Source organism: Perca fluviatilis, chromosome 20 (genome assembly GCF_010015445.1).
Source record: "Perca fluviatilis chromosome 20, GENO_Pfluv_1.0, whole genome shotgun sequence".
Classification (NCBI taxonomy): Eukaryota; Metazoa; Chordata; class Actinopteri; order Perciformes; family Percidae; genus Perca; species Perca fluviatilis.
Window position 1 is genome coordinate 23,044,997 of NC_053131.1, and position 23,207 is coordinate 23,068,203.

At 43.2% G+C, this 23,207-nt stretch overlaps 1 protein-coding gene across 4 annotated transcripts in view; it reads right to left on the reverse strand.

Annotated features, from left to right (window-relative positions):
• arid1b (AT rich interactive domain 1B (SWI1-like)) overlaps positions 1 to 23,207 on the reverse strand; it is a 210,638-nt gene that overhangs the window by 20,836 nt on the left and 166,595 nt on the right. For 3 of the 4 annotated variants that reach the window (XM_039785163.1, XM_039785162.1, XM_039785161.1), the window contains exons 7-11: positions 21,136 to 21,315; positions 10,247 to 10,568; positions 8,466 to 8,606; positions 1,949 to 2,085; positions 234 to 337 (exon numbers count right to left, since the gene is read on the reverse strand). In XM_039785163.1, the coding sequence (XP_039641097.1) occupies positions 234 to 337; positions 1,949 to 2,085; positions 8,466 to 8,606; positions 10,247 to 10,568; positions 21,136 to 21,315 (884 nt within the window). The remainder of the gene's footprint in view (positions 1 to 233; positions 338 to 1,948; positions 2,086 to 8,465; positions 8,607 to 10,246; positions 10,569 to 21,135; positions 21,316 to 23,207) is intronic. The other variant, XM_039785164.1, reaches the window with a different exon arrangement.

A 23,207-nucleotide genomic window follows, 5' to 3' on the forward strand; every position in this document is an offset into this window, starting at 1 on the left:
GAACAGAGTGCTGGGGGCAAAAACAAAGCGAGGAAAACATTACGAATGGTAAATGTTAAACAAATCATTAAATATGGCGAGAAAACAACAGATAAATAGCCTACTGTGCTGAGGTAGCAAATGCTGATCAGATTTGGTTTGCTTCATTAGGGGAGCGAGATCAAAAAACAAAACAAAAAAACAAGAGGAAATCGAAAAGAGAGATGGCAAGAGGAAAAAGGTCAAGGAGGTACCTTTGGTTTGTGAGGCTCGTTGGTGGGGCCGCTGTCATCTTTTGCGTCAGATTTTGGTTTCCCATCTGGGCTCATCATCCCATCTCCCGGCATCCCCATGGCTCCTTCAACAAGAACGGGGAAACATTTACTAAAAAAAACAGTTGTACTGAAATGTTCACCAATGAAAATAGTTGAGAGACTGAATTACAAACATTATGTAAGAGATATCTGTGGGCATGTAAGCTTTGTTCTTTGGACATAAAAATCAACATTGTCTCAAATGAAAGGTCAAGGTTACGATTTTTCTTTTTTTATAAAATAGCTTTGTCCCAATAGGTATGCTTTCACCACAGTGGAATGACATGTTTTCATGTCATGTTTTTGTATCACAGTTGATTCAATATGATTTAACTCTCTAAAATGAACTGTGCCCTCTTTGTGTGTGCTGAGAGCTGCTTGATAATGGTTGGTATAATGTGACAGTCTACAGTCAGACAATGTAAAAAGGTTTATGCTTTTTCTTTTTGTGTTCTCAAGGCCCCTCTACAGCCTGTCCAGGCACTCATCACAAATGGAAGATAAAAAGACTGCGGCATATAAGGAAGACATAGACAGAGAATGAGATAAACCTCCACTAAAAGTGAGCCTGTGTGCTCTTTCAACTTTGTTGACTGCACATCCTCATTTTAGGAGAAATCATGGATGTTCTCAGATACTCAAAGTGGCAACAGAATGGCAAGGTTAGCATTCACGAGATGTTGGCTTCAAAGAAGACTTGTTCCTGTTCTGTTCAAGTCATTTGTATACCTTCATGAGGTTTTGAATTGAGGATGAGCTGAGATCTTTAAAGACTACTTCTCATAGTGCCAGCTGCATATTTCTTATTAACAGAAAGAAAGGGTCCTTGAATACAAGGCTCCCCCCTTTATTTTTCCCTTGTGTGCTGCGGCACAGTGGGAAAACTAATGGCTTTTTACCGTGCCCAGGGGCAAAACAGAACTCATCTGAGGAACCTTGGCGCTCTAATTCCTTTGAAGTTTTCCAAATGTCACGCATTCTGATATTTGGTTTTGAATAAAAGGTGCCTTTCATTTTGGGAGCCACAGCGTTTCCGAGGTGCGTTTAGCAACAATGCAGCGGAGTGAAGGGCTGAAAGAAAAGGGACGCACTACATTAATCTTTGCTCACTGGAGGGCCAGCTCTACAGGAAAAGTAAGAGAGAAAGTAACTCTTGATTTCTTAGCTTTTTACTATCTTTTGGCCCTTTTAGTCCCCTCACAATTCCGCCCCCGACAATTTAAAGAGCTTTATTGGCATGACAGGCCATTGATTATAGTCCCCCTCCGTCTCTAAATGGGAACAATTCTGAGTTGGTTCTGCTGTTCATTCAACATAAACACATAGGTTCTTCCTGAGTGGTTCTGTGTACTGTTTAACATTAACCGGCAGGGCTGCGATTTCTTATTCAACAGATTCTTCTCTATTTTATTAACATGTATTCTTTACATTGCAATGCAAGATAAGTCAGTGGACATATAGGGTCAAAACAAACTGTAGATAAAGGGCTGCAGGAGGCTGTATGAATAGAAGTGGATATGAAGGGAAATAAAGATATTTTACACAAGTTATCTCGCCTGTCAGAAATGTGTTCCAACGTTTTTGGTAATGTAAATGCTGATATTTGTATTGCTAATGCCAGCACCTGTAAGTATTCAAACCCAAAGACAATATACCTGAAGGTGGCATATTGTAGGCTGGACCTTGTGTGTTGCCCATGGCTGAGCTGTTGTTTCCTGTTGGCTGGCTGTAGGGGACAGTGGTAGCCATGGTGCTAGCCTGGCTGATGCCAGGGCCTTGATAGTTCCCCTGCCTACCACAGAAAGAGGAAAAAGACGTTAGTAGAATTGGTGGAGCGGAATCCAGTTTGGATTCACAATGTAATGACAGGCTGTGGGGAGATAAGTGGGTCACAGTGAAAGCTGCAGAAGAACAGAAGTCACAAAATCATACAAAGATGATATTTGGCAGTCTGTCACTGCCATACTGCTTTATTGTAGTAAAAACCGAGCAGCATGTATATCTGAAAGTCACAATGAAAACACAGTACACAACATATCCCTGATCAAACAAACAGCTCTTCCAAAAGATTGAAGATGAGCATGCAGCATTAGAAAACTCTCCCATCCTCTCTTTGCTCTTCTCTACAACAAATCCCCCCTCCCCTACCTCCCCTCTCCTCTCATAATTTAACTAATTAAGGTGTGCTTTTGGAGAGGATCATGTTATTTGTTGCCATGGTGACAGCAGAAGTCAATCCCGCTCAAACTCCCTCCATCAGCCTCCCTTCCCTCTCCCACTCCCTCTCTCTCAGGCGGCTCATCACATGGTGTTGCAAGTGACATCAGAGGGGCTTATCTGCAACCTGCTGAATGCTAGCTATCTAGGAGTGTGTGTGTGTGTCAGGGAGACAGAGTGTGTGTGTGTGCGTGCGTCTGTGTGATTGAAGTCAACGTCTATCATTGCATCCCAGGCAGGCCAAAGCCAGTGACATGGGGGCTGAAAGGAAACACCGTTTGGAACAATTTAGTCTTTCTCCTGCTGACTCAAGATTATCTCCTAGACAACATATAAAAGAATATCGGGAGTAAGGGGGAGACAAACAAAAAAGATTTTAAGTGAAGAGAGAGAGAGAGAGAGAGAGAGAGAGAGAGATAGAGAGAGAGAGAAAGACCTAAAAGATCAACAAATAGAGGAAATGTGGAAGACTGAGAATGCAGGATTAAACAAAATTAGAAAGGAAGAAAAGAAGAGGATAGGTAGAAAGGGGCATACAACTGGTTAAGTGAAATGGTAGCAAGGGTTAATGTAAAGTAAGAGGAAGGAAAGCAAGAAGGAAGGAAGACATCAGAGGGACAACGTTGGGCAACAATAGACCACAAGGAGGAGTATTTGGCCCAAAATGAAACACCGTTTTATGTGGACGAAAAGAAAAATTATATCCGGATTTATGTCAGTCAATTCATTTTTAACTGGCATCTTTCTCTCTTTCACACACTCACACAGACACATAGTGTAATACCTCATGTTGGAACCGATACACATAGCCTAAGAGGAGGGATTGGCTTGGTAAACCTCCCCATAATCTCATCTCACAGATGTAATTAGTCATAGAGCACGGCTGATGATACATATGTAATCCCTCTATGGGGGCCGAGGTGCACAGGGGAGCTCCATGGCAAAGAAACAAGCTCACACCAAATCCACGCTTATCTGGCCCCATTTCCCTATAATGGGGGAAATATAGACTCCTTCGTTGCTGCCTACGTGTTCCCTAAAAAGCTTTGTGTGAGTCAAGACAGAAATAAATTGTACCTTTTGATCGTTGCAACTTCTCTCTCAAGTAAAGATGCATGCTGCATGCAAACTCATACAAAAGAAAGTGCTAATAAGCCAGCAAGGACAAATAGGTTCGGAGATGCCAAATGTCCGCAAACCTCATCCACCATACTGTAAAAACCGCCCCTCATCCCCCTAAAGCAATATAAACAGAAGCTCTCATGTGAAATATCCAAATCAACAACAACAATAACAACAACAGTGGTTGGAGGTTTTTTCGACTGTGGCGCTCTCCCATTATGACTAATTCATGTCATAAAAAAGCCCCATTAGAAAGCACTTGATGGAGGCATTGCACAGCGTTTAATCACACTTAATATATGCATGTGCCGCTATCGGGGAGGGGGGGGAGAAAGAAAAAAAAAAAAATGGCACAGCGCATTCATCTTTCTCTCAGGCACCTTTGTGCCAAGAAAAAAAAAACACCCTGTTGCCGCAGAGAGAGAAAGAGTGAGTGAAGGAAGAGAAAGAGGAGGAATGGTTATAGAGGGAGATGAAGAAAAGAAGAAGGGAGGTGGAGGGAAAGAGAGAAGGAAGGAGGGAAACGAAGGCACGAAGAAGCCTGAGTAGTATGTGTCCCTTGTGGACCGATGGGGGGCGTATCTTCAGCTCAGGGCCCCAGAGCTGGAGGAAATCGCTGTTCCATGAGACTGAGCCGAGGGAACACACACACACACACACACACACACACACACACACACACACACACACACACACAGCAAGAAACATCTATCCTAACATCATCAGGCCAGTGCACTCTGCCTGTTGTCTAGCAGTGGCCCGAGGAGAGAGAGAGAGAGAGAGAGAGAGAGAGAGAGAGAGAGAGAGAGAGAGAGAGGCACACACAATGTGTGACAGGGGAGGGAAACTACCTTCTCTCAGAGGTTTTTAAGAAAAGTTAGCATGAGAGTTTTGACACCATATTACATGGAAGATGTATGGAAATTCAGCTTTTGTGTTGAACCTTTTGTTCGGCCTGTCCAGACAACATTAGGGCAGAAAAGTCATCATCTCACACAGCTGAAATAAAGACCTTTGAAATGCATTAATAGAAAGTCTTTTTTTTCTTTGATTTTGCTGTCCTTCACTCACTTCACTTAATGAACGGCACGCACACACAGACACAGACACACACACACACACACACACACACACCACACACACACACACACACACACACACACACACAGCCATCTCTATCCTTTTGCTATTCAGTCCACATGTGTGAAGGGCATCGGAGAAGGCCACTTTCACACCGTGGGCAGAGCGTGTGTGTGTCAGTGTGTGTTTGAGCGTGTCCTTGTGTTCATGTGCAGGGTGGGCGCTGTTGCCAAGGGGATGCCATGGTTACGAGGTGCCAGCCAACCAGCTGACGGTGTCTCTCTAGAAGTGGCAGCGCCTTTGTCCTTCATTCGTGGTGACAGGCCGCGCTGATGCCTCCCAGCACTGCTAACTGGACGAGACAGCAGAAGCGCTGGGACTGCAGGAGTGTGTGATGGCTGTGCGTCCCTCCCTATCGATTCGTCTGCTTTGTGTGTGTGTGTGTGTGTGTGTGTGTGTAGAATAAAGTGAGAGAAAAAGAGCCAGAGAGAGGCTGCTGGATGGAAGGATGGTGTGGATCGGCTGGAGGCCATGAATTATATATGGACCCAATCTGTTCTCAGGGCAGATTGGGCTCATAGCTCCTCCAAACTCCCGAGTCAACTCACCACACACACAAACACGTACACAGCCAACAAAAAAATAAAAGGACAGCTTTTAACATATTAAATCCAGAGAAAAGCTACTCTTCCCTTCTCCCTCCCCCCCTTCCCAAACATCAAACAGCTCAGGATGGATGGAGGAGAAGCCATTTATTTTGCCCATCTAATGAAAGCAGAGCGCTCCGCAGCACTGCCAAGACTGTGAGCGACAAAGCACCACAGGCAGCATGCCTCGTTCTTGACATTCAAGCGCTGCTCTTATTTATTTAGCAAATTTACTTACTAAGGAGGTCAGAAATGAATTATTTGGCGAGGATTTGCCTGGGAGCACTCTCCTCTCCTCTCTTCTTCCCTCTTCCAACATTTTTCTTCCTTCAATATTCCTTTGATTTACAGTTCTTTTTTTCAGAGCTTAGCTCTTCTTCTACTACTAAGTGCTTATTTTTTTTCGCCAGAGCCTGTTCCTATAGCTCCAGGAACTTTCTGTAGTGTCGCCGGCAGCGCTGGAAAGTCATTTGAAAAGCCAATTCTGTCCTTAGAAGCTACTGCCAAGAAAAGCTTATACCTTTTAATACTTTCTGTTCTCTTCTCTTCCCCAACATCATTCCACAGCTTCAAAAAGATTTTGCACCGCACCTTTCTTCCAAACAAACTTGTACCTCCTCCACACTGACAGGCTTGACACCGGCCGTGTTATTTGAACATGTCAGACTTTTTACGCTGCAATTCATCATACTGACAACTGGCAGCCTAGCTCGCCCAAAGAGTCAACTTCATAAAAGTGATGCTATTTTCCACAAAAACAATGTCATTTTAAGATTGACCACCATCTATTTTTGAAATTAGATAACAGTGCATTAACAAGAGATATTTACAAATTCTTTTACATGTTTTCAAAGTATCAGAAGAATAAACCTAGATTACAAAAATTATGATTAGCTAGATTTTGTGTGACTTTGACACTAAAATAAAAGCCATATATGTACTGCTATTTAACACATTTAACTTTTAGTAGAGCAACAGGGTTCTTTTTTATGTTCCCAAAACTCTTTAGGCCAACACTGTTTCCCCTCAACCACCAATCAAACTGATTAACCAATAAAAGCGGGGAATTTGTTTCCGATTCTAGAAAAATCTGAGAGGGCTTGAGGGGAAAAAAAAAACACTTACGCTACACTTTATCAGGATTTAATCATGACCCACGCCTGCAGCCATGGGATACAAGAAGTGGCCCTCCTCTGCTCATTTGGCATTCTTTTCACTCAGCGTAATGAAGCTGGAGTGTGTCTACTAGTGTGTGAGGGTTTTTGTGAGTCAGGGGAGGATGGAGGTGGGGGATGAGAGGTGGAAATGTAGAGGGATTATTGGTGGGGATGTGTTGAAGAATATATAGAAAGGAAGAAGAGACCAGCCTATGACATCACTGCTAACTAGCCCCTGATTTGGAAGGTCGGGAGTTGGGTGGCTGTGGCAGTTCACTTGTGGTTGATGCATCAAAAAGTGAAACTAGACATGTGCTACGACTTGTTTTTCAGACAGAGAGGAACTAGGTCTGAATGTTTCAGAATGTTGCGCCGAGATCTAGAGAGCAAATGGGGAACTGGAGCCTTTAACTGCAGGTTTTTGGAGGCCAATTTTCTCCTGATCTCTCTCAGATGTTCTAAAGTGGGATCTGAGGAAGAAAAACATAACAAGGCTGTGCTGGAGACAGCAGAGAACAAAAAGCAAATTGGGAGGAAGAAAGACTGAGGGAGATAAAACAGTCTGGGTAGGATAACAGAGTTGCACAGAGACAGAGAGGGCGTTACAGTTGGGAGAGTTGGTAAAAAGAGTGAAACAGGTGGGAGGAGAGAGAACAGAAACAGACGAGGATGGATAAAAGAGGTAGAATGAGCGATAGCAGTCAAAAACAACTCTGAGGGTGAGACAGGCAATACAGAAACTGGAGTATTCTCCAAAAATGTCCATCTTAACTAACTGTTTTGTGTTTTAAATCAGTCAAAATTCCTGTTTGTAGAAGAAGAAGAAAAGAAAATCAATATTCTGAATAAAGAAGATGGTAGATAAATAATTCAAATTTGTGGACACTGATTTGCTTTGAAAACAAATAGTTTCACCTATATTTTGTTTTTACACCAGCTAGTTTATACAAGTCTATTGTTTGTTCTTAACATCCAGTGTCTGTTCGGCTTTTCCTCCAGTGTAGTGGAAGTAATGTATTGTTTTGAATAAACACAATAGCAATTTGGAAGTTAGCAAGTGCAGCGACAGCCACTGCAGACGAACAGAGAAAGACCAACAGAAAATCAAAAGAAAAAGCAGTCATTGTGTTGGACTTTTTGCTTCAAATGTGACCTTTTTAATGCAGTAAAGAAACAACAACACATTAATGACTGCTTTGTGCCAAATATAGAAATAAAACACACTAAACAAAGACAAGAAACCCAAGGATGTTTTCTCAGTCGATGGTGAATCAAAATCACCGAGAAGAGGAATAAGTGAAGACACAAACACACTTTTTTAGACAGATATCTAAACAAACGTAGGAGAGGGAGCCCTCTCCTCCAGCAGCAACACAGCGAGCCCACCTCTCTGGTGTCTTGGTGAATGTGAGGAGAGAGTGACAGGCTGTCTGATTGGTCCCAGCAGTGGGGATCATGTCATGCCACTTCTTATTGACAGCCCAGCCATCTCTTAATGGCTCAGCCAGCATTTGCATTGCTGTGTGTGTGTGGCACTGACCCCCTGATACACGTAATAAATCACACATACTGTCAGCGCCCCCCCACCCCAAATGCCAACAGTGCACAGGACAATCTGAAACTCAGTGAGTGTGTCCATGCATCATACTGTCTGTGCTCACTTCTTGCCATTAGAGTGACTAAGACATGCTGATGGTGATAATGATGACTACAGTGATGATGCTGAAGGTGATGATGGCAATTACGATGATGACTCCTCTGGTTTTGCTTTCAGAGGGAGCTCGTTAGAAATGTCATCATGATTACTTTCAGTTCTGTTGAGCTTGAAAAAAGTCCATTCAGTTTAGTAAAATGACACACAAACACATTCACATATAGATAGTTTATATTTAAAGGCAGGCAGGCAGGCACGCACGCACGCACGCACATTATGAGGTTGGTGGACCTACCTATGGTGCTGTGAATGTGAGGATGGCAGGATGGGTGGCAGGATGGAAGGATGGGTAGAGGCGGGGTGGGGTGTGGGCCAGTGGGTGGAGGTGGGTTGGGGTGGCTGCATCTGGGCTGGGGACCTTGCATATGGAGGCTGTCTGCAGATCGGCGTCAACGAACCCCCCGACAAAAAGAGAAACTTCATCTGAAATATCATTTCTAGCTCACAGTCTGTAGTCTGACTCATGCATCATCAGAAATGGGAATGAACATTGACAAATGTTAATCTGCCACTTCAGCCTGCAGAATGCTGGCGAGACTGCTCCCATGATGCATTGTTAGGCAAAACCCGCTCCGATTGGAGGAAGCGCAGAAATCCACCCTTCCTCTCAGAAGACGGCCATGTTTCCACAAGTTCCCCCGGCAGGGTTCAGCAGAAGTTTACTGCCCACACAATCCCACAACAGCCCTGGTCTCCAACGCTAGAAACACTCATATATTCACAGCTCCAACCCTGATGGATAAATAATATCCCTTAACTCATATACCATTATAGCATCAAAGTGCTTTGTATTTGTGATAGGGTGTATCTGTCTCTGGTGTCTTCACAGTAAACCTGTAGTTTGCTTATTTCTTCTTTTGTGTTTTGACAGTGCAGTATTCAACCCCTACAGTCTGCTCACAGGCTAATATCTCTCTTTCTGCAACAAATGGCACTTGGTGTATAGTGCCAGCTATCAAAATGTCAGGCACTTTATGAGATGTGTGAAAATAGGGATAGCTCTGCAAATGGCTCATAGAAGCCTGGAACCCCTGAGAAAGACTCTTGCCTTCACGTCTGAAAAGACTTTTGGTTAAAAAAAAAGACAAACTCTGTGGCACAGAAACTCTATGGTGCTTTTCAGCACAGCTCCCAACAGACGACCCTGCAGAAAGAGTGATGTAAGATAAGAGACGGTTGATGTCCCCTAATTTTAGCAAACCACTATTTCCAGGTGAAATAAAATAGGCTCAGTCCAACAAAGAAGTTAGGTCCACTTCTATTTGGGATGCCACAATATTATTTTCTACACAATTCTTTTTTAGTCGAGATCACTTTTAGGACTATTATGGCAAAGGAGCGGCTGCAATGAATTATATGAACATACACACACATTCACGCATATACTGTATATATACAAACTTAGGTGAGAAGCTACATGAAGCTAAACCGAAAAACATGTTAATCTCTAAAAATTTGTGCTGTCAAACAATTAAAATATTTAATCGCGATTAATCGCATTAATGTCATAGTTAACTTGCAATTAATCGCAATTAATTAAAGTGGATCGGCTTGCTTTGTGCAAATGTTTTTTATTGAAAACAACATTGGCATGTACTGTAGTGTTACATTTCACACTAACATCCATGTGCTTCTGTCCATTCAGAATCTTATTGGCATCCATCCATGGCACGTCTCGCGCTCGCCATCCACTCAAAATGTAACGTTAGCCTACTACTCTTTGCCCGGCTCGCAAGCCCAAACAAGTGTGTGTGGCGTGCCTGTTATTTTGTTTCCGGTCTAGCTAGATCCGGTGTGGTGTTGTAGTTTTTCTAACATTACTAGTTGTTGCAACAGCATGTGAAAAAAACTACAAAGTTTGCTAGGCCAAAAAGAACGATAATCTCACGATAAAAAAATGTACGCCGTTAAAATGGGTTTGCGTTAACGCCGTTAATAACACGTTTAACTGACAGCACTACTAAAAATACAATATTTACTAAAGAAATTAGAGGGGAGTCCTAGCTGTGCTCTTACCTGTTGTGTGTTGAGTTGGCAGATCCCGGCATGGCAGCTGCTGCTGCCTCCTGGGCTTTGCGATTAGAGCTACCCAAAGAAGGAGGGCCCATCCCGGGCCCAGCTGGCTGAGGCATGCTGGGGGAGCTGGGAGCCATGGGTGGGTACACCCTGTTCTGGCTGCTTGGACCATGGCTGCGTCCTACAGGTATGGGCTGGCCGGGCCCCTGGCCGTGCATGGGGCTGCTAGCATTCATTCCCAGACTGTTGGTCATGCCGGGGCCGGGGCCGTTGTAGCTGGTACTGGCAGGCCCACTGTAGTTGGAGGGCCGAGCATAGTTACCTGGAAGAAGACAACACAAGCCTAAACCATTGAAAATGTAGGTATTACACAGGAAATGTCTCTTAAAAGGTAAAACATTAATTGCACCATCACATATGGGTGCTATGAATCACTTAATTTAAGAGAAATGGAGTTTATAAAAGGCTTGTCAGCTGATACCCATATACCTACAACAGTTACACATACAACAATTGTTTGACAATAGACAAACTTGTGACAAATGAGCATAAAACTAAATTCTGATTGATAACCTCTTCAACCTCATGTGGAGGATGGAGAAACTATAGTTGTTATGGGGTGGTGACATTTTTGCAAAGCTGCAGGTTGCTGGATGGCTCTGGGAACAATTGTCAAGCTTAAGGCTGACTTTGTGAAACACTTGAGAGGAGCTTTAATCTGCAGTAAATGGTTTCTTGCTGCCCTGGAGTGCCACACGGCCATGATGCCAGAAGCTTTCCTAAGGCACACTTAAACCCCTCCATTTTGGCTCTAAAAGCCAAGCTCGACTCCAACACCAGCTGCAATAAGAGCTGAAAGAGAACCACCATGCTGTCAAAGACAACATGTACATACATTTAGGCACACTAAAACACACCTACTATAGTGCAGTACACTCCCACACACAGAGAACATCACATTATATTCCCTCTGCAGGCACTGGGCCTTTCCACTGTGATATTCCCTCCCTGGGACAAATCCCCTGCAAGATAGAAAGGAAAATGTGGCATCCTCCATTGTGAAGGGGGCTATTTATTTTGATTTGATTAAGGGTACTTTAGTTGGGCCTCACTGCTTAATCCTGTGAGAATATGTCTGGAAAAGGGGATCAAGTCACTTTAAAACCTGAGGGCTTTTCCGCACGCTCAAACGAGGGAAAGTTGAATGACAATATTCCACAAGAGGGGGGAGGGGGGTACATCTTCGAAAATGGAAATGGCTTTTCAGTGTCCTCGAGCTGCTTCAGTGAAGACACTTTCCACATGACATAAGCCTGCGAGTCCAACAGAGGGAGAGAGTGGGAGGAAGCAGCAGAGGTTGGGGGTGGAAAGAGAGGAAGAAATACAGACAGAAGGTAGGGGGAAAAAACTCCGGCCCCCCCCTCCCCAAGCCCCGAGATAGGATTTATATTAAATCAAAATAAAAGTCTTTCCCATAAATGTCAGCAGCTTCGGTTGAATTTGTCCAGAAATTGTGATGAAATCTACTGTGGGAGATGGGAAAAGAAGAAGCGGATTATTTCTGGGGAGGCTTTGGTGAGTCGGTGAGCTGAGTACGGCTGACACCTGTCAAGGGTTTTGGGGCTATAATAGGGAAGCGTTCAGGAAGAAAGGATGTCTGCTAACGAACACAGGAGGATACGTATGGTGAACAGTACATGTGTGTATGTGTCCATCTGTCTGTGTGAATGCATATATAATACTTCTGAGACCTTGCAACCAGGGAAAGACACATTTCCATGTTTCTTCCACTCATAAGCCTACCACGCCACAACGCTGTGGAAAATCCTGGGAACGGTGCCCTGCAGCTTCCTTTCTCTTGGGTAGACGGTTTGCTTCAGATGAACAAGGCCGCAGTCAGCGACCTCTCTCAGCCCTCTCTGGACAGCTGTTGAGCCCCATGTCATGGCCGCCTGCCATACATTCTCAATAGCCTGGGCGGACACTTTGTGGTTTTTGGCCCTTGTGACAGACTGAGGCTCCAGCACACCTCCCGGGGAGATGTTTATATCACACAGTCCCATTTGGACAATTTGCTTCTTCTTTTTTTCATTTTGGAGGATGGGCCAAAAGCCCCAAAAGTGGGAGTAAGTGTCTGAAAGTTTCCATGACACTGTATTCAACTTTACTCAGAGGGGTGAAATGCTAGCCAAATCTAACTTAAGAGGTTTGTGTTGCAAAAAATGTGTCATTAAGTCGACACGCTGCATTGAGAGAACTTAACAGTCTTGATGTACTACCATTCAAAATGTTCTAGTTGTGGGCTATGTTTGCCTCGGCTGACAAAGGAAAGACAGAGTAGCTGTGGGACTGGGTTATTGCTAAGCTTTCCTATGAGAGTCTTGCTCCGTCCTGACAAGAATGATTCACCTCTTGAAGGATTGGTGCTGTGCCAGAGCACTTCTTCAAGGACAGATAGCGTACTAACCCACTTTTTTAAAATGACTGAGAGCTCAACCCTGAAATTCTGGGTGTTTTCATAAGAGCCATTCATGCTTTCTAAGGCTTTGGAAGTGCCATTCAGATTATATCAGATGAGAAAGTTGGATCATTGCGGGTGCAAAAGACAAAATACACATAACTATGGAATATATGTATCATGTCTACATACAATCACAACAAATATAACATAAGATACATTGACTGTCAATGTATCTTATGTTATATTTGTTGTGATTGTATGTAGACATGATACATGTCTAGTATTATTGTAAATGTAGTCGATAGCTAAATTGATGACACCATATTTACAGAACTTACAGTAGTTGAAAATATGTATTAGTTGCTGATGACTTAAAACCTAAAAATATGAAAGTCATAGGAGGGGCACTTGCACTTTTGCTCACTGTCTAAAAAATCTTGAGACCTCATTGAGAGAATATTTTTTCATATGGGAATAGAAAGAAATCAATTTTCTGCACAGCAAGAATCAGAATTGGTCAGAATAGTTAAGATCAGTGTTTAATGTCCCTCCTTACTTTGATCTTCCAGTTAACTTCTGATAGGAAGTGAATACAAGTGTGTGTGTCTTTTCTTAGCCATGACAGTGGCCTTATATACGGTATTATCAGTTGTGAGTTAATGGCTTTTTTGTGCAAACTTTAAAAAAACAAGCTAACTACTCAGAAATCCCACTTCCTGTTCCCTAAACAGACACTTGCAGTGTTAGCTTATATGATGAACATGTTAGCAATAACATATATGCACAGAAGTCTGTCCTTTTCTCACCTACTTTGCATGCTACCCATACTACTCTGGAAATCAATCCAGGGGGGACAAGAGGACAAGGAAGACAAGGGGGATGTTATTTCTTATTTGTCCCTTCTCACGTCCTTGTGGCTCAGTCTTAGTTTTCCTGCCTGCTTGTCGGACACTTGGTGCCTTTGGGGAGTCTCGGTGGTATTTATAGTGCGATGGAGGGGAGGAGAAGGAGAAGGAGAGCTCATGATGCTTCGTTCACAATTACATGGAAATTGTCGGCATGGTCACGCATTCGGCGAAGGCTATATCCTGCGCTGGGTTTAATCCCTGCAGTCCCCCGGGAGAGCTGGAGCGTGACCGAGCAGATTACCGTCTACTGCTTCCTCAGCACACTGGACCGTCCAAAGCTAACAGCCGAGGCAGTCATTCTCCAAGCTGTGGTGGAGTAAGGTATGATGGTGCCACAACGTGCCCTCTGGTTCTGCGAACTCCATCAATAAAGAGTTGAACGCAGATTACATGGCTGCATGCTTGAGCTGCCAAGGACAGGAGCAGGGCAGGCTCACCATGTCCACATGTGGATGAACACAAATAATAGAAAAGAATAACAGCATTTTTCTCCTTTACTTTTTTTGTGGATGTGGTAGTGGTTGGAGGAAGACAGTTTCGGTTGGGGGCAAGAATTAAATGTAGTATGTGACAATAATAAGACACCCTGGTACAAAATTTTGTTCCAGTTTACTAAGAAGTTACATTTTTTAAACCTTAGTATGGGTGTTATAATACACCATCTTCTCTATTTCCCCTCTCTGATGCAACTTAGTGTGTTTTTCAGTAGTACTAAGTATAACATTATTTTACTGAAAACCTCATTCTAACCGTTTCTAATGCAGTTTATTTAAACTGTTTTTAACTAAATTAGGCAGATCAGTTCACAGCTATTAAAAATGTCAATACAGACAATTCTCAGCGAAAAACAAACGGCAAATTTCTCCTTAATTTATACGGTTTAAGACTCAGTATTAGACTGCAGTATATGTGTGTATGTGCTGGGATGGATAGTTTTCTTTTTTGCAGCATCTTCTCTTGCCTGAGGCTCCCACATCCTCTCCCAGCCACCTCAGCACCTTCCCCGGCAGGGCGTCTGAGCCTAAGCAGGGCTGGGGTGCACCTTGGGGCTCTCAAGCTCCACACACTGTCAATTTCCTCAAAAAAAACTCCACTCCCTCCCACGGGCACTGGCTTTTTTGGCTGAATTACACCACTGCTCCAGCAAGGCACCAAGGCTTAAAAGTGCTGTCTGAAGCATGGTCATTACTAGCGAGTGCTTAACCCCTCTGGGGGGGGGAGAAGCAGAAGCAGAGCTGAGACAGACTCCAAATCTCTTTCGTGTAATGGCCTGATATCCTCCTCCCTCGTCTGTCTGTGTGTCCACTGTTCTCAACATGCTGGCTCTGAACCATGTCCAAGTGCATGTCTTGAGAACAGCTGTTGGAGTTATTTGAGTCCTGAGGAGCTTGATATCAACAAACAGTATGGGATCCGTTTAACTTTGGAAAAAGAGGGCTTTTTAAATAACAGCCATGAACATAAAGCAGCATACATATTTTTTGGGGAAATACAGGGCAGCCCACTCACTGTAAGAGCTCTCATTTATGAGAAAACAGCAAAGAGGGAAAAGCTTTGGCAGGGTTCGACTGTGCATCAATCTGGAAAAAAACAACCTTTGGTTACAGTCTAGAAAGCAAACTTATCCAACCAAAGATCTCTGGAAATAAGTACTAAATATTTCAGTATTGTTTGAAGAAGGGCCACATCCTCCTGCAGTCTCATGTATCACCGTAACCGTATGTTGGAAAGGCTTATGCAGTCGATTACACAAGCTGCACTACAGTCGTTTGCCCCCGATAAAAGAGCAATGCTGCAGCCTTCCCTTGCACAACACCACAAAGGTCGTTGGTGAGCTACAAATGGTTAGTGCTGGTGTGTGTGTGTGGCAAAAGTGATTGCTGGAAATTTTGTTTCACACACCACACACACATCTTAAGAGTTTGGTTTTCAAGCACAGGCAGACAGGCCAAGAAAACCAGCAGAGCAGAATTCAGATACTTGGAGTGCGTTTCTGTGTTGGCTAATGGCTGGCTAATTTGTTAGTGCGCTAGGGAGAGGGAAGGGAAACAGATGGTGCTGTCATTAAGAACAATGACCAGCAGCTGTCTGCCCTGTTCACCCTAAACAGGCCCCTGACAGGCCCCTTCAAGAACTGGGACCCTGGCTCATGTCCCCATATGAATACTTTCCAGTACTCAAGGTGTTGGGAGTAATGTTTTCATATTTCTGACTAATAAGTGTCTCTTTGTGTACATGTCTTCATAATGATGGCAATATGAAGGAAATCCTCCAGTTAACAGTTTAAAGGGGCCATTTTACCATTTATTTATTTAAATGAGGGTAAGGCAGGTCAGACAGTCAAAAGCAATGCATCAAAAAACAAAGCCGTCTCATTCATTTCGGTGAGATCACTGGGTTGGCACAGCGTGGGGGCCTGTGCAGAGGGCTCTATCTAATAGTCTTAAAAAATGAATGGGTTGACAAAATATACGAAGCACATCTCAGTATAATGCAAAAACAATACAACAGCACAACAAATTATAGACTCCAGAATGACCATAAAGTTGAATCCACACCTCTCTAACACAATTTCAACAAAAACGGACCATTATATGAAAGTAAGCTTTTTTGCAGGAATTTTGTATTTGACAGCATTAGTTTTAGCTTTAGCTGGGTGTAGTCTATATCCACAACGTTACACTTCGGGGATTGCTCCGTTGCTGACGTAAATTCGGACGGATTTCACTCTTTTCGGCCGGATGTCCGTTACTTTACCTTCCGCTTTCTTTGTATTAAAATTTTAAACTCTGGTTGATTTATGAGGACTTAAGTGATCCTCAGATGTCTGCAGGTTAAATCGAGACAGCTAGCTATACTATCTGTCCAATCTGAGTTTTCTGTTGCACGCCTTAAACAACTTTTGAACGTACACGTTCCACCAAAACATGTTCCTTCCCGAGGCTATTTTGCAGCGGCACCGTGGCTCTGTCCGGTGCTTAACGCCGCCCATGACGATTGTGACTGGTTAAAAGAAATGCCAATAAACCACAGCACGTTTTTCTCCCATCCCTTCCCGGAGATGTGCTGTGTGGACTAGCCAGACCCTCCTCCACAGCGCTGTGAAGGAAGGTCTGGCAAAGTGAGACTAAGCTGGGTGTAACTAATAGACTGCGAAATATAGATACAGCAGGTAGTGAAAGAGATATTTTACTACCTACTATTTTAGTTATGGTTTGTTTAGCTCTTGAAGGTACTAAGTGAAGATACTAATGTAGCCACTCATGAAGGGCTACATTTTAGGTACTTGCTGAACAACTTTCTGTTTGTCTGTCTGAAAATATTCTGAACAGATGCAGGTCAGTTGCAAGTGTATTAAATTTGAATGGGAGTCCACATGCATCAATATATATACTGTATGTGTGTGTGATGAGAAGACAGCGAGTCTGAGCTGTTCTTTCCGTTTCTGATGGGAACATCTCTTCTGTCATCCGAGTGAGATTTCACGCTCATCTGCCTCCAGAGCCTCTTCCAGGCTAGTCCGCCTCACTGTCGCTCTCTGCTTACTTTATTTCTCTTTTTCTTTTCTGCTTACTGGGCTGTCAGCCCAGCCAAGTCACATTAAGAGATAAGAGTGGGTGGAGAAGGGAGACCAAATACCAAATGCATTAGGGCTATTAATCAACATTAACAAATGCGATGGAGAGGACGCGAGTTTTGGGAAAACACACGCACGGATGGGCGCATTTATCAAGGTGACACATTAAAACACATTTACCAAAGAAATACCATAATGTTTGGTCTGGTGTGTTGCCAAAGGCAGAAAACAGCGTACAACAGCAGATGTCAACGTTTGTTGGATGGCCAGGAGTCATATGTTGGAGAGAACAAGGGAGCGGAAAATGCTTAATTACAGAGAGCAATAAAAAAAAAAAATCGTAAAATTTCTGGGAATTTTGGGATTAGTATATTTTTCCATTTTTTCCCTTTAGTATCAGAAAAAGTTTGGCTTGTTGGTTGATGCGACTGATTTACCAAATGTCTCTCATCAAACAGGCCTACAGTAGGGGCGAACTCTGGCTCACCCAGTAGAGTATTTGCCCCATGTAGGCTGAGTCCTGGGCAGCGGCCTCGGGTTCGAATCCGACCCACGGCCCTTTGCTGCATGTCGCTCCCCCTCTCTCTCCCCTTTCCTATCTTCAAGCTGTCCTGTCAATAAAAGCCCCCCAAAAAATTCCAGCCTACAGTGTTATACTGTAGTAAACTGAACCAAAGACTATTGCTCAGAGGGCAATATCATAGAGTATTCAGGGATACAGAAATGTTGGACTTAACCAATTTATTAAAACTTAAAACCTAGTTTCAATTCTGTTCATTAGCCACATATATTAAAATGTTTAAAATTAAAAAACTTTTGAGATTCTTTTCTTTTAAAAAGTTTCAGAATCCTTTATTGATCCCCTTAGGGAAATTGTTTATTTGCAGTTGTGAATCAGTGAATTTAATAATGTGCATCTCAGTACAAGAAGCTTCCTCTGAGGAGTAGAGTTTCCCTCCTTGTGCGTGAGATTAAACATGAATCTTTGCAGCCATCTTGCTGTAAATACATGACAGACAATAAACATGAATGACTGGAGAATTAAAATCTGTCAAACACATGAAATGTCTCATTTGAAGAAGAGACTGTGGGCTTTTAAGACATGACGGTCCCAATCTCAAGTAAGGTGCCAAAACTATTTAAGAAGTCCCTATTTCTGGTACTAGATTTAGCATTAGCATGGGGAAGTGTAAGACTGCCCTTATTTGGATACAATATCCTACTGCAAACACTACATTGAGTTTATAGAAATATCTAAAGGGTGTTTGAAGGAAATGTAACATATATACACAATTATACCATGTATTAAAAGGAGAAGATGAATGATGATTGAAAAAGACCCTTTTTATTTTAGACTAAAGACTTTTTAAAACACTGGACCCTCCTCTGTGAGGCTAATAATAAAACACTGAGCCTGACGACAGGATTGGACATCATCAGTGGATAAACCTCACGACGTGTCAGTCTGCCTTGTCAGTCTGGAGCTACCTCATAATCTTATCATGAGAAGGGCCAAGCGGTCCGTTCAGAGTTCAAGCGCCTCATGAATATTCTGAGAGTCACACCCTCAGAAAGATGGGTTTTAATGCCCGCAGTGAGACCCATGAGACAAGATAAGACTGTATCTGTGTGTGTAGGAGTTGTAGGAAGAGATATATAGAGTTAAAGACAGAAACGGAGGATGGATATGTCTTTCAAAATGAGTCTTTTTGTATTCCTCGTTAGCAAACTCTCTTTGAAACCAATGACACTGATGTCAAGGCCCAATGTGACTGTGAAATGGGGGCCAACAGTCATCAAAAGAGGCAAATGTGACTTTCCATCTGAGGCCAGACTCCCCCCGAATGAATGATACATGCAGTATTCATTACTACAATAAGACTAGTAAGAAAGCAGAATCTGTTCCACGAAACCAACGTCAGGTAAAAGTCAACAGAGTAAGTCAACACAGGGCCTGTTAGTGGTTTTCATGATAAATAATTCATCGTTAAGTCTGAAAGCTTGTGGGAAATCAAATTCCATCTCTTTTCGTTTTGGATAGTCTTTTTTAAACCGTGAAAGTTACATCCTCTGGTTCTGACAAAGAGTGACAGGAGTTGAAATTACCATATGATTAAGTGTTAAGGCCAGGTCACACCTGCATTTAAAATAGAAAGATTTCACAGTGAAATCAAGTCGTTTCAATGGAATCGCCAAGATTAGGGAGTTTACTAACTGTGTGAAGTAAATCCGTTTTAATTTTTAGCGAAGGGTTCAACCTTGGTGAGCTTTGACATGCAAATTTGTGCTATTGACCAATACTGAGGCGTCTTGACAGTGCTGACCTTTAAGAGAACGGACGGCAATGGAGTCCAAAATGGAGGAAACTATTCCAGCTTATTAGCTGTGTTGAACCACCCAGTTTTAGTATTATTATACAGTATATGTATTAGTATTGAGTATAAACTGCTCCACAAAAGAGGACTGGTTTGCAGACAGTTATGGGATGGAAGTCAATGGTACAAATAGGTCTTTTGAAAATATACAGCAAACTTATTATCTTGTAAGCTACCAGGAAGATTGTTAAGTGACAGTGAGCAGTTACTGTAGCAAGCCCGTTAGCTCAACAAGCTTTTTTTCCCCCTCTTCAATAAAACTGGTCATCGATTGAAATGAGCAAAATACCAGGGGAAGCAAATGGCACAAAGAGAAAACAGAAAGAAGCTAGAGGAGCTGATTAGCACTAGCACGTTCCAGGCTTGCAGCCATGTTAGTGGTTAGGTCGTAGGGCTGGGCGATAAATCGATTTTATCGATTAACTCGAATGTGTAGTTAACGTGGATTGTTTAAATGAAAAATCGATTTTCTCCTTAACATCCGCCGACGCTCCCCTCTGGGCTCCCGCAGCTCCGAACGGGCTCATCCCTCCCAATGATCCCTCCTCCCGCGCGTTTGCCATAGCAATACACAAACAACATGGCAGCGACAGGGACTAACATTAATTATTTTCTTAACCAGTCGTTTCATTACTTAGCTACTTATCTGTAATCTCCGCCGAAATGACCGGCCGCTCGTGGTGCACTGTCCCCGGCTGAGAGTCACCTATTCTCGGATAACTGAACCACCAGCTGACCTGAAGGAGCACCATGCGGGGCACCAGAGGCGGTGTTGAGGAACTCTTTTGCGGCTCAACACATCTACTAAATGCCGCTGATACAACCGAGCTGTGACGGAGGTCTGTAGCGGCTTAAACAACTTGCAATCGCCGCTCTGTAGCACGGAGCTCCGCTTCGACGTTTGTTTTTATCGCTACGAAGGAGCTTGCTACAGGTATGCTACATTCAAGAGACCATGGGATGTTAACGTACGTTACTCAGCAACAGGTGAAAATAGGGGCAAGGTTGCGCAATAACGTTAAAATGATTTGAACTTTTAGCGAGGAACGAGAAGTGAATTACCTGTATGTGTGAAAACAGCTTTATCTCACGCATCCGTTTTGTTGTTGTTGAATATATAGCCCCCCCCCCTCCCCCCCCAAAAAACTCAAACCAATTTATATTTCCACAAAATTGGCATGAATAATCATAATGGTATACATGCCCCATGTGTGTGCATGTGTGTATGAGTCAAAACAAAATAAAACTTGTTTTGAACATTTTCTTTGTCATCTGCAGATTGATTTTAAGTAGAGGGAGAAAATAATCGATTTAAATCTTAAATCGGATTTTTTTTTTTTTTTAATCGGGGATTTTTTTTTTAGGCCATATCGCCCAGCCCTATTAGCTCGCCAGCTGCAGTAGTTTACTAACTATTCCTGTGAGTGGTCGCTACGTCATCAAGCATCAATGGATCATAATAAAGGCCAGGACCTTTAATATGTGTTTCAGTTCAGTTCAACTTCTATTCCTAAGTGTTAAACAAGTAATGTTTGTTACAATGCACATTAATATAAACAGGCTCCAACCTTGGTGTCCATACTGTGACCCTTGAGGTCCATAAGGGCCAGAAGGGCCACTCTGGGAGTAGGGACCCATCCCAGGATACAATGATCCCCCAGGTGAAGGGTGGGGGGACATAGGAGGTCCGGACTGAGGAGAAGCAAACTGAGAGCTAGCCTGGTTCCTCTGAATGCTGGACATGAACCCTGAAACACATAAATAGACATAAAAAGCAATGTCAACCCTTTGCTTATAAAATACCTAAAACCCAAAGAGGTCTTTAAGAGTGAATGTACCTGCTCAATGTTGATTGAGGGATTGAGTGAGGGTGGGCATAATCATTCTCTAGCGCAACAAATCAGAATATCTATTTAATTTCCTCGTGTAAAGAGACCCTTCCTTTTGATGAAATCCCTAATCTTGTACCTTGGCATTGGCTCTGGTTACTCGTAGATACACATCAGTGAGTAACAAACCATGGAGCGGGTATTAGACAAAACATGTACAAAAAAGACAGGCTGACATGTAAAAGGAACCCTGAGCACCAAACAACACACACACTGAATGTTTAATGAACTTTATCAGTGGTGAAAGCACAGGTCCAGTGTATATGTGGCCTTAAAGATGTTTATATATGTTTATGTATATATATATATATATGTATGCCTCCAAAGCTCAGTCCATGTGGGTCTGTGTGAAGGCGTGCGTGAAGAAGAAAAAAAAAATGGCTAAACATGTGCTCCACTCTCCACAGCATAAGCCAGTGATTTGACCATGGCTACTATGTTATTCTAAGCCATTCTGTCAATAGATGTGTCAAAGCCTCTCAGGCCCAAACTCGCCTCCACCATTCAAATTGACATTTGGAGCGATCCTCGCCTGGGCTTCGGTCTTTCAAGCCGCCACGTTCGTTTTTAAAAACCCACAGAAAGGTCTCCCAATCCACCATGAATGGGGAAAGGTCGCTGGATGGCCATTGAAGGGAAAAGACGAGGGTATATGGGTGTGTGAGTGTGTTGGGGGGATTCAGTATTGCAGATTATGTGTGAATGGATTGGGTCTGCTTGAGTGTAAACTTTGATAGCTATCCGCTTTGTTGAACGAGCATGCACAGACCGACTCTTTAGTGAGTTTTGGGTTTAGGGAAACAACAGAGTTGGAAAGTGCAAGTTGACACTTGTATAATTCCTTGTTTCTGCTAAGAGAGCGAGAGAAAATATGAGAGAGAGGAGGGAGATAAAAGTTTTAAAATGCTGTGTGTGTATTCACTATATGCTTGTGTGCACACACGTGTACGTATTTGTGTTTTTGAGTGTGTGGGGGGGAGATAACGGAGAAAGAGAGCAATAAACGCTCCGTGTGTGTGTGTTTGTGTGCAAGAAAGAGACAGAGGCCAATACAGAGAAAGAGAGAGAGGCAGTGAGAGAGAAAGTGTGTGTGGGAGGGAAAGACAGAGCAACGGAGGGAAAGAGCGATTGGGGCCTGAAAGTGCTTAGGCTGCGAGTGCTGGGTTTAAGGAGCGAGGACATTATTGTAATGTTTTGCTTCCATTAGGGTAAGGGGATTCTGGAGAGGAGGAGAAAAAAATTACAGTGTGTAATATCGCACTTTAAATTGCCTGGAAAATGGATGGGGAGAGGAACATTGTGCAGACAGTGCTAAAAGCAAATAACACATTCAAGGATTTCTCTCTCTGCTTCGTTCCGTCTCCCTCTTCTCACACACACACACACACACACACACACACACACACACACACACACACACACACACACACACACACACACACACACACACACACACACACACCTTTCTCTCTTTCTGGCAAAGCGTATGAAGCTCTCCGCCGGACAACAACAGGCAGCAAGCAAAGCACGCGAGCGACAGTGGGGGGAAAAAGGGACATTCAGCGGATTTATGGAAATGAAGAGTTGCGAGAGGCTCTTAGGGAGGCAGGCACTTGAGCAAAAAGGGCTGTGTGTGTGTTGTGTGTGTGTGTGTGTGTGTGTGGGGGGGGGTTAATCCTTGCTACGAAAACAACAACAACCAGCCCTGTTAACCGCTCCTGTGTTTTTCTGCACTGGGCTGGGGAGGGCTC